Source organism: Heloderma suspectum, chromosome 2, assembly GCF_057233095.1.
Source record: "Heloderma suspectum isolate Gila_16-S chromosome 2, 16-S_ref, whole genome shotgun sequence".
Classification (NCBI taxonomy): Eukaryota; Metazoa; Chordata; class Lepidosauria; order Squamata; family Helodermatidae; genus Heloderma; species Heloderma suspectum.
The window spans coordinates 373648728-373660840 of record NC_139459.1 but is presented as its reverse complement, the minus strand read 5'-3'; the positions used below and the strand labels follow the sequence as shown (position 1 = coordinate 373660840).

At 47.6% G+C, this 12113-nt stretch overlaps 1 protein-coding gene across 1 annotated transcript in view; it reads right to left on the bottom strand.

The window, feature by feature from the left end:
- The window catches only part of LOC146356154 (uncharacterized), a 45336-nt gene extending 33300 nt beyond the window's left edge, over positions 1-12036 (bottom strand). Inside the window, exons 1-5 of the mRNA XM_084830027.1 lie at positions 10516-12036; positions 10193-10313; positions 5235-6722; positions 2108-2248; positions 55-157 (exon numbers count right to left, since the gene is read on the bottom strand). Coding sequence (XP_084686153.1) covers positions 55-157; positions 2108-2248; positions 5235-6722; positions 10193-10313; positions 10516-10596 — 1934 coding nt within the window. The 5' untranslated portion in view covers positions 10597-12036. The remainder of the gene's footprint in view (positions 1-54; positions 158-2107; positions 2249-5234; positions 6723-10192; positions 10314-10515) is intronic.
- Positions 12037-12113: the final 77 nt, after the last annotated feature.

Genomic DNA, 12113 nt, shown 5'->3' with positions numbered 1-12113 from the left:
GGCTAAGAGGCATTTCTCTCCATCTGGGGGTCTTCCCACCCAAACGTCACTTGCCTGCCCAGCTGGCATTTCCCACCAAGCCCCCCACTGCAGCCCTGGGGGTCCCCTTTGCCCCCATGCAAAGAGAACCCATCAGATCCTGCTGCAGGGGAGGAACCTGAAGACCAGCCAGCCCCATGGACGAGAGGAGGGCAGAGCAGGGAGGTGCTTCTCTAGGAATCCAGACTTGCTCACGTTAACTCCTTAGACGGAGTCTGCCAGACAGCAAGCAGCAGAAACAGTCTGGGTATTTGCATGCAAAGTCTCGCCCTGGATTAACTCTGTCAAGCAAACAGTTTTTCGCCGGGATGACTAGGAACAGTAAAATTTACACTAGGCGTGCACAATTCATGAATGGGGATTTAGATTCTGTGCATGTGTGTGCTGGTGATGCAGCCTCCCTTTGAACCCAATCCTGTAAACATCCTGAAAAAACAAAACAGCAAACAGCGCTGCACAAGGGGTGAATTTCCGAGCTATTCACCAGACATTTCTTCTGGCCTGGGAGTCAGATGACTGACACAGAGCCAAACACACACACATACGCACGTTTCTTGCTGACCATTAGAACGTAAGAAGAGTCACGCTGGATCACACCAAGGGTCCATCTAGCCCAATATGCTGTTCACAAAGGGGCCAACCAGCTGCCCACGGGAGACCCACAAGCAGGGCAGGAGTGCAACAGCAGCCTCCCACCCATGTCCCCGCGCCCCTGTTGTACAGAGGCATCCTGCCTCCGATACTGGAGATAGCATATGGCCACCAGGGAGCAACTGAGGAAAAAGACCTTTCTCCCCCAAACCCTGGAGAACCACTGTAGGCGATACTGGGAGCAGTGGACCAAGCGTCGGGCCTGATGTAAAGCAGCCTCACACGTACTCTAAATTTTTTACTGTCTCCAGGAGTCCCAGAGGAGCTGCAGCTTGTCAGTGTAGAAAATACTGAACTAGAGGGATGACGGGTCTAACTAAGTATAAGGCGGCCTCCTATGTTGTCACAGGCAATGTGGGATCGATGGGGTCCCAGGAGAGCTAGGCCTCACCCCGCCTGCTACGAAATCTTTGCAGGGACAGTTGGTTGGTTATTTTGCCACAGGCATAGCCCACTGGAGAAAGGCTTGAATGTATTGTTATTTATTTGGGTAGATGCGGGTGCATTCCCCCATAAGGGGCAGGTATGTAGCTTGGGGGTACCCCTAGATCCACTCCTATCGCTGGAGCCCCAGGTGAACTCCATAGCCTGGAGTACTTGGGAGCAGCTTCAGCCTTTCCTGGACAGGGATAACCTAGCCACAGTAGTACATGCACTGGTAACTTCCCGATTAGACTACTGCAATGCACTTTCTGTGGGGCTGCCCTTGAAGGCGACTCAGAAGTTGCAGCTAGTGCAAAATGCAGCAGCTAGACTGTTGGCCAGAACATCTAGTAAAGATCATAAAACCCCAGTTTTAAAGGAATTGCACTGGCTGCCAATATGCTTCCGGTTGTAATTCGAGGTTCTGGTGATGACATTTAAAGCCCTAAGCGGCTTGGGACCTCGAAATTTGAGGGAACATCTCTCACATTAGAATACACATTAAGGTACTGTAAGAAAGAAAGGTTATGATGCATGTTACTCTTTAAGAGCAGCTCCTAGTAGGGGAGCTGTCTGTGGAGAGGCGGGCCCAGAAAGCCAGGGAAAGGTCTAGAATTAAGAAGGCCTATGTGTGCATTAAGTGGGAGTTTCAAGAAGGAAGGCCTAGCTTTTGTATTCCAAAAGACGAATCTAAATAAAGCTGTTGTGTTCCTAAGTTGGATCACTGTCCTCTCTGGAAAATAACCTTCCTGGCTAAGCTGCTGGAGTAGGCCAGAAAGCTACCTAACAGTACAATACATAAAATTGCTAAAATCTTAATATAAAACATTCATAAAACATTAACATCAATGAAAACAACACCATCATTACAAACCGACTGGACAGCACCTTCACTCAGGAAAGGCCTGGGTAAAGAAATGGGCTTTTAACTGGAGCCTAAAGCACAGTACAGACGGTGCCTCCCAAATCCCAGCAGGAAGATCATTCCATGTACTGGGCGCCACCACGGAGAAGGCTCCCTTCCCGGTTGCTGCGAGACGACAGTCTGCAGGTTGTGATACCACCACCAAGACTTCCTCCAGTGATCTCAGTGCCTGAGGAGGTCTGTACTGGGGAAGGCGATCTCTTAGGCCACCTTTAAGGGTAAAAGCCTCGCAGGTGGGGGACCCAAAACTGGAGGAAGAGGCTTTATATATGTCTGAAGCTGGGACTTATTGTCCAAGGGTTCATCCCCTCCAACTGCTAGGTAAAGCTACCCAATTTGGCATCCGTTGAACATATTTTGATGTAGTCCATCAGCATCTAAAATCACCTCACAGCTTTGTTAATATAAAGACTGCCTAGTTTCCCTGTTTCCACTGCTAAAGGAGCCTGTGTGCTTCGCTGAAGTAACAGCTGGATCTGAGATCAGTGTGGTGTAGTGGTTGGAATGCTGGCTTGGGAGATCTGGGTTCTAGTCCCCACTTGTCCATAAAGCTCACTGGGCAATCTTGGGCCAGGCACTGCCTCTCAGCCTAGCCTACCTCACTGATCTCTGCTTACCTGAAACCATCATCTGTACTTAATGTGAATACCCACTGGAGTCTTCCCCTGCTCATCCGTATATAACCAAAACTCCATCACCAACAGCAAGGAGAAGACTCGCTATGTGCTACCTCCAGTATCAGAGGCAGTATGCCCATGTAGATCAGTTGCTGGGGAACATGGGCGAGAGGGTGCTGTTGCACTCGTGTCCTGCTTGCAGGTTCCTGGTTGACAGCTGGTTGCCACTGTGTGAACAGAATGCTGGACTAGATGGACCCTTGGTCTGATCCAGCAGGGCTCTTCTTATGTTTTTAAGCCTTGGACTAGCCCCCAAATACCCACAGGTACAATAAAACCTCCAGAAAAAAGAAAACCCTTAGTGGTGAAAGAAGCCCCAAAGAACCCCATCATAACTCAATGACATGAACTGTTGAGGGGGAAAAAATCTGAAAACTGACCGGGGTTGAGGGAGGGACAGACACATAGAGGCACATAAAAATAACCTCCAACCATTGTCTGGATAGGCGAGAAGCTGTTTTCAAAGTGAGAAGCTAATTTTAAATGCCTCAAGGGATGGACTTCAGAGTGACTCACAGAAAAAAATGGAGAAATCCAAGATTTTAATGTAGCTGAGATTGGACAACTGTGTGTCCACACCACCCCCAGCCCCCAAAGACAGAAACCTGATAGAAAACAGCACAGAGAACGATTCCTGCTTGCTGTATATCGCTTATTCAAAGTGAAATGTTTTTAAAATAACGAATTCCAAAGCAAATGCAGGTAATTTTCTATATTATGGGATGGAAGGGGCTGTAGCTGGGAGCGAGTGACTTATGGCAGCCCTACTGTATAATGCAAACTGAATACTGCAGGTCAGACAAGGAGCTGATTAAGACAGCTAAGAAATGCAAAATGAATGAACGAATAAGCGAATTCTCTGATATTTGCCAAGGTCCCCATTCTTCTTGAAGCTCTTGCCACTGATACAGTTTCTCCCTTGTGTGAATTCTTTGATGTACAGTAAAGGAGTTGACCAAATTGGAGCTCTTTACAAATGCCAATTATTTATTATTATTATTGCTATTACTACTACTACATTTCGATACTACCTCATAGCCGAAGCTCTCCGGGTGGTTTACAAAAGTTAAAACATTAAAAGACCATATACAAAGTTTAAAAGCCATTTACATAAAAGCATACTGACAATATATACAAACATATAACTAAACACAACTTTGAACTAAAAACCATTTAAGGAAAAAATCCAAAAATAAAACCACACAGCTTATAAACAGCATGCAAGAGTCAGCAAAAGCAACAAGAGTTCTAAACAGTCCTTAGTGCCTGCTTAAAGACCTTCAAAGAGGTCAGCAGGCGCATTCCAGCCGTCAGGTCATTCCACAACGGAGGGGCGGCAAAGGAAAAGGTCCTCTGGCGTGTGGCTGACGGTCTCACTTTAGGCAGCCGCAGCAGAGAGCCCCCAGAGGACCTTAGGTGGCGGGCTGGGGCGTAGGGGAGTGGCGCACCGTAAGGTACCTTGGACCTGGGCCACGTAAGGCCTTAAAGGTAAGAACCAGCACTTTATATTTTGCTCAGAAACAAATTGGCAGCCAGTGCAAAGATTTTAAAAACAGGGTAATATGGTCTCCACAGGATGTCCAGAGACCAGCCTGGCTGCCATACGTTGAAGTTTCTGAACTAAATATACAGGCAGCCCGAAGTACATTACAGAAATCAAGCCTAGAGGTTACCAGCGCGTGCACCACTGTTACCAGGTCCACATGTTCCAGAAATGGGCGTAGCTGGCGTATCAGCCGAAGTTGATAACATGCACTTCTCACTGTTGCCGCCACCTGGGTGCCAGGAGAAGGGTCGGGTCAAGTAGCACCCCCAAGCTACGAACCTGCTCCTTCAGCGGGAGTGCAACCCCATCCAGAACTGGTTGACATACCTCAATATCTGAATTAGGACCCTTCACGACAAGCCCCTCTGTCTTGCCTGGATTCAGCTTCAGCTTGTTCTCCCTCATCTAGCCCATTACAGACTTCAGGCAGTCATTCAGAGAAGTCATCCCTTCCTTGAATAAAGATGTTAAGGAGAAACAGATTTGGGTATCATCAGCATACTGAGAACACCCAGCCCCAAACCTCCTGATGGTCTCTCCCAGCAGTTTCATGCAGATATTGCGCAGCATCGGGGATAGAATGGAGCCCTGAGGGACTCCACCTCATAGTTCCTTTTTCGAGGAACAACTATCCCCGAGCGACACCATCTGGAACCGTGCTGAGAGAAAGGAGCAGAACCACTGCAGAGAAGTGCTCCCAACTCCCTCAGGCGATCCAGAAGGATACCATGGTTGATGGTATCGAATGAGATCCAAAAGAATCAACTGGGATGCAATCCCCCTATCGATTCCCAGGCGAAGATCATCCACCAAGGTGACCATTGCAGTCTCAGCTCCATATCCGGCTCTGAAGCTGGTTTGAAAAGGGACCAGGTAATCAGTTTCATCCAGGACTGCTTGGAGTTTTGGATGAAATGGATTATTTCAAATATTTAATAATTTAAAATAGTTAAATGTAAATATTAAAATTATTCCCCCTCTTCTTTGATGTGGACTAAGGTTGTATCTCCTACTATAACTCTTTCCACACACAAACTTTTAAATTCCTTCTCCTCTGCATGCATTATTTGATGATACTTGAAGTGTCTCTTTAAACTGAAATTCTTTCCACATTCCAGGCATGTAAATCGTTTCTCTCTCGTGTGGGTTTTTTTGTGTGATATAAGGTTTGAGCTATGAGAGAATTTTTTCCCACACTCCAAGCACTGAAATGGTTTCTCGCCAGTGTGGACCCTTTGATGGTACACGAGGCTAGAGTTTCTGCTGAAGCTCTTTCCGCACTCCAAGCACTCAAATGGCTTTTCCCCTGTGTGGATTCTTTGATGATAGAAGAGGTTTCTTTTTGCACTGAAGCTCTTTCCACACTCCAAGCACTGAAATGGTTTCTCCCCTGTGTGAGTTACTTGATGAGAAGTGAGGTGTACCTTCTGAGTAAAGCTCTTTCCACACTCCAAGCATTTAAAGCGTTTCCCCCCTGTGTGGATATTTCGATGGTGCATAAGGGCTGCGTTTTCAGTGAAGCTCTTTCCACACTCCAGGCATTTCAATGGATTCTCCCCTGTGTGAATTCTTTGATGGGACATGAGGCATCTCTTTAAACTGAAGCTCTTTCCACACTCCAAGCATGTAAATCGTTTCCCTTCTGTGTGAGTTACTTGATGACAAGTGAGGTGTCTCTTCTGACAGAAACTTTTTCCACACTCCAGGCATTGAAAAGGTTTGTCCCCTGTGTGGATTCTTTTGTGTGTCCTAAGGCTTGATCTATAGGTGAATTTTTTTCCACACTCCAAGCATGTAAATGGCTTCTCCCCTGTGTGGGTTCTCTGATGCTCCACAAGGCTTCTCTTTTCACTGAAGCTCTTTCCACACTCCAGGCACTGAAATGGTTTCTCCTCTGTGTGAGTTGCTTGATGAGAAGTGAGGTGTATCTTCTGAGTGAAGCTCTTTCCACACTCAACACATTTAAAGGGTTTCTCCCCTTTGTGAGTTCTTTGGTGTAATATAAGGGTTGATTTCCACCTGAAGCACTTTCCACACTCCAAGCATTTAAATGGTTTTTCCCCTGTGTGGATATTTTGATGATGCATGAGGGCTGTGTTTTCAGTGAAGCTCTTTCCACACTGCAGACATTTAAACGGCTTCTCCCCTGTGTGAATTCTTTGATGGGATATGAGGCGTCTCTTTATACCGAAGCTCTTTCCACACTCTAAGCATGAAAATGGTTTCTCCCCTGTGTGAGTTCTTTGGTGTAACATAAGGCTTGATTTCCACCTGAAGCTCTTCCCACACTCCAGGCATTTAAACGGTTTGTCCCCTGTGTGGATTCTCTGGTGGGACACGAGGCTACAGTTTCTGCTGAAGCTCTTTCCACACTCCAAGCACTGAAATGGTTTACATCCAGCTCCTTCCAGCAACACCTTGCACGGTTCACCTTCATTCTCACTCTCCTGCCCATCACTTTCTGGAAGGAAGAGAGACAACTGGTAGCAGCAGAAGAGAAAAACAGAGCCTGAAGTCAAAGAACTATCATTTAACTGTCCTGTAGCAGCAGCTATTCCATTAGGGGCATTTCTACATGAGTTTTTTTATTGTGCGCCTGTGATTGGAATTAGGTAACTTACGGGTCTGTGATAAGCTTTAACAATAATGCCTCTCAGAGATGTTTCGTCTCAGTTCTTCGAGAAAGCTAAATATTTTTCTAGCTAGGCACTAGAGATATCTAGCTCATCATAGGGGCTAAAGTTTTCTCAAAGGTATTTCCCCTCTCAGTGAATGTCCTGAACAGAAAACTTCCTATAGGTTGTCTGGCTTCACAAACAGGACATCCTGAGCATCTCTTCCTTCCTCCTCCCCCTTCCTGGATCTTTCCTCTGTTCTTTATATCTTGCCTGTTGTTACTTTGGCTCATTAGCTGCACCTTGCTGCCAGCTCCCACCTCCTTTGGGAGTGCTGCAATTATGTTCAGGTGGGGTGAAGAGGCTAGCCAAGCTTTCACCCCTATATGGCTTTTCACAGGGTCCCTTCCAGGATGCCATAATTCTCCGGGGCTTCTCCCTCTCTTTGCAACTAGTATCACAGGTTTTTTTCCTAACAAGAAAAGTCTGGTATTTTTTCTGAATCTCACCATAGCAGTGTTGTGTAAATGCACACACCCGCTATACCACAGCACCATCTAGTGGTTGTCTAATGAAACATATAGAAAGGCAGAGAAAGAAACCCCCCCAGAAAAAAGCACACGTAAAGGCGTCAATCTTGGTCCGGAAGCAGAAGTCCTGGTAAAGGTGCAGGAGAAATGCCCTAGGTTATAGCAGAGGGAGAGATGGGACCGTAAGGCATCTCCATGGGCTCTGATGAGACACCCGCTCCATCCGGTCCCTTGGCTGTTGCCATTCAAGCTGATCATTGTAAGAGACTTGGGACTTCTAACAGCTCGTGTTTTAGTTTGCCTTTTCTCCTCTTCCCTCACCATCCCTTTTCCTTTTGTGTCATATCTTTTAGAGTACAATCCTGCAGGCAGGGACTGCATTGTTTGTTATTAATTGCATGCAAACAACCCTGGAAGCCTTTTTGGCTGCAAGCAGGGCAAAAATCCTTAAATAATAAAAGAAATAAAATAAAAATGAATAACTGCAGTTGTGAGTGACTGAACCAGTATTGTGCTGAGTACTGGAGAAATCAAGGGCCAAATGCCACCTATGAATTTTATCAGGGAGCCTAAGACCAGGCAGTGACTGGGTTCACACAACACGCTAACCCACACTGACTGGTTGAGTGTGGGTTGTTGTAGATCCATGGTTGAATGTGGGTTGCTGGGTTGTTTGTTGAACCATGGGTTGGCATGTTGTCCGAACCCTGGACATTTTCTGCAAGGTGGCTTGTTAACCTCTCTGAACCCAACAACAAACCATAGATTGTCAAGGTGGCTGGTTTGAGAAAATAACCCATACTGCATGGTTAACAAGCCACCCTGTGGAAAATGTCCTGGGTTCTGACAACATGCTAACCCACAGTTCAATAAACAACCCAGGGTTCAACAACCACCCACACTCATCCACCGAGTGTGGGTTAGTGTGTCGTATGAATAGCCACAATATTTCTAACACAATGCTTTCTTACAGGGCTTGGATTATTTGTTAAATATATACTCCACTTTTCCATGTAAAATGCTCGAGGCATTGTTACATCTAATTGGAATAACCCCATGCACGCAGCTGTGATCTTCTTGGAAGCGGGACCAGACATAACTCTTTGGAAAAATAAACAAGGAGGTAACAGACGCGCAGCTCAGTGGCAGAGCCTGTGTTCTGCATCCCTAAGGGGCCAGGGTTGATCCTAGCAAGTCCACTTAAAGGATCTTGGTAGGAGGGCCTCAGGTATGAGACTGGAGAGGTGCTGCCAATCTCAGCAGTCATTGGTGGCATCAGTGGACCAATGGCAACATCAAATCTTAGTGCTTTTGTAAATCAGCACTAGTACATACCGAAATACCTGATGAAGCATGTCTTCCGGTATTAACCTACCGCACATGACAATCGTTATCTCAGGCCGTCCTCCAAGTACCTCTTCTGAGGGTGGTTCAGAGGATGGCCACAAGGGAGAGCCTTTTTGGTGGTGGCCCTGATTGTGGAACGCTCTCCTTAGTGAGGTCAGACTGGCGCCAACACTGTGATCCTTTCAGCACCAGGTTAAGACTCTCCTCTACTCCAAAGCGTTTGACAGCCTATGATAAAGTTTTCACTATTCCTGGGATTTCTACGGTTGATTGTTTTTAATTGTTTTGTATGTCAGTGGTTTTTATATTATGTTTTATATTCTATTTTTAAATTTTAAAGCTTTTGTACACCGCCTAGAGAGCTTTGGTTAGTGGGTGGTATGGAAATGTCATAAATAAATATTTAAAAAATAGCACTGCACAGACTTTTCCCTCTGGAAGAGCTTATAATGGGGAACTGAATTACAAACTCTTCCACAGTGCATCAGATTGACATCCTGCATTTTGATGATCCAGGGCCAAACGCCACTTGCACAAACATTTACAAAACAAGCCAGTGTGTTGTGGTAGTGAGTGTTGGACTAGGACTGTGAATGAACCTAACCTACCTCACAGGGCTGTTGTGAGGATTAAATGGAGAGGAGGATCATGCATGCTGCTTTGGGGTCCTTAAAGAAATGGTAGCATATACACATAACCAATACATGAATAAAGAAATGAATAAAACTGAACTTATCCCTCTCTCTCTTCACTCAACACTTAGCAGTTGAATAGAGGTTGAGTATGTGTCATTGAACTGTGGAGTATCGTGTTGTCTGAACCCAGTTGTTCAAACGAATCATGGTATGTTAACCATGAACAACCCAAAGTTCACAACCAAACAACAAACAAAGGGCTCTCTTCATGGGTTGTTCATCATTAATAAACCATGGTTTGTTAGCATGGCACCCATGGTTCAACAACAACACAAGGTTCAACGACAACCCACACTCAGCCCATATTCAACCTTCGATGTGGGTTATCGTGTTGTCTGAACCCAGCCACTGTGTCTGTGAACATCAGCCGCTTGCAAGCAACAACCAAGGGGGCTGATGGTGCCACACCGTAGTTCTGGGCTTCTTGGAGGCATCTGGCTGGCCCCTGTTGGGAGCAACATGTTGGCCTTGTCCAACAGAGTACTTCTTATGTTCCTAAGTCTGCGAATGAGGCTGGAGTCTTGGGGCATCCAGTCCACTTCCGCCAGATGCAGCCCCTGACACCCAACCCTGACATCATCTACTGAGGCTTTGACTAAGGTCCACCAAGCAAGGGTGGCTTCAGAAGCGACGTCAGCAGGGATCCCAGAAATCACACAGGCAGGAAGAGAAGGACACTGGCTGCTAAAAACTGGTATCTCTTGTAACTTGATTGTATCAACCCAGAGAATGGGGGAGCCTTACCCACAGAGACCACGATCCCCAAATTCTCCTCCATGACTTCCCTGTGCAGCGCTCTTTGGTCCTGATGCAGCAGGGCCGACTCCTCTTCGGAGAAACGCACAGCCAACTCCTTGAAGGTCAGCTGGAAGAGGAAACACCTTCTGAGAGCACAATCAATAACAGAAATTATGTCGCCAGTGAAAAACCTGAATGTGTGGCATTCACAGCCTCCTCTGTGGTCAACTTTGATGGGAGCGGAAGAGGGACAGATCCTCTCAGGCTAGGAGATGTGCAGGGAAAAGAGGCACCCAGGCTGCCCCCTCCCCTGTCAACACTCCCCTTACCTGACCCAGCTGCACAGGAGGAGTTCCCGGCCCACCACAACAAACAGACCAGCTACTGCCTGAAGCGGTGGCACTGCACATCTGAGCTGAGGGTGTCTTCACCCAGAATGCTCTGCACGGCGCTTTCCCAGAATTCCCCCCTGCTCTCAACCATGACAGTATCAGAGTCTTTTCCTGCGCCTGGGCCAGCTGAGTCTTGCTCTTCCATCTTTGATCTGGGCTCCGAGACAAGCAACAATCATCTCCTGTCCCTTCAGACAAGTTCTATGGCTGCCTGAATCGGCTGTGCTGCTGACTTCTGCAATGCAAACATGTCGTTCCGTGAGTGAACGACTGCACACCAGAAGCAGGAAGGAAGATATTCGACAAAGAAAACGCCGACAGTTTCGGAGCGGGTGATTGCCAAGACTCAAGTGGAAACTAGAGACTGGGGCGAGATGGAAGGCTCCTGCACCTGAGCCCCACAGTCCAAAGCCTGCATCTGTTTAGAACCTAAGTGTGAGCACAGCATCCCTGCCCACTGGCCTCCCTCCAACAATTCCCTCTCTGCCACACACTCTTCTTGCTGTCCCTTTGTCCCCCCTTCCCACAACTGCTGCTTCCCTTGCATCTCCTTTCCTCCACACTTGCCTTGTCCCAGCCCAATCCCTTTTCTTTTAACCTACTACGCAAATGTAAGCCGACTTGAAACCAGTTTTAATCCATCCAAAGATAGCATCTTGTGTAAGCGCCTTCCAGGTTATTACTGAGCTGGACAGAGGCTTCCTGAATTGGCCAGCTGCAATGCGTGGGAGGCGGGGGGAGTGTCATCAGCCCCCAACCCCCCAATCTGCAGGTGCCTGGCTGAGCCAAGGGCTTTCAAATATTGCTTTGTCAAATTTGGCAACACATTGAATGGTTTAACATTTTCTCTTAATCCTTGTTGCATATAATCATGTTGCTTGTTTGATCTCTGATCTTTATCAGTTTATGCTCTGTGAACCCAATAAATCTTTCCGTAGAAGGGCGTGTGACTATGGTGGTTGGTTTACGGCACAAAGGGCCAAGGGCTCTGAGGCCTCTCCCTCTCGGGGCCTCTCTCCGCTCCACCTTCTTTCCTCCCCAACACAACACCCCCCACCGCCAGCCCCCTGCTCCTTCAGCCCACTATGAAAACGTAAACCAGCTGGAAACCAATTTTAATCTATGAAAAGGAGAGTATATTGAATTAAGTCCCCAGGGACATGCTGAAAGGGCCTTCTGGTTTACCACAGAGCAGGGCAGACCCTCCCCTGCATGGATCAGCTGCGTAGGCTGCCCCCCTTGGAGGAGAAATGGGGGGAGGGCTTTGTGTTCTCAGCCCCCCGACCCCACAGTCTGCAGCTGCCTGGCCGGGCTAAGGGCTTTTGAGGCGTCCCTCCCCATTCGGGGTGTCTCCATCTGGGGGTCTGCCACCCACCCCTCACTCGCCTGCCTAGCTGGCATCTTCCACCGACCCCACACTGCAGCCCTGGGGGTCGCCCTCGCCCCAGCGCAAACAGAACTCACCAGACCCAGCCGCAAGGCGGAAGCCTAAGAACACCCCGCCCCACGTGGACTGGAAAGGGGGCGGAGCAGGA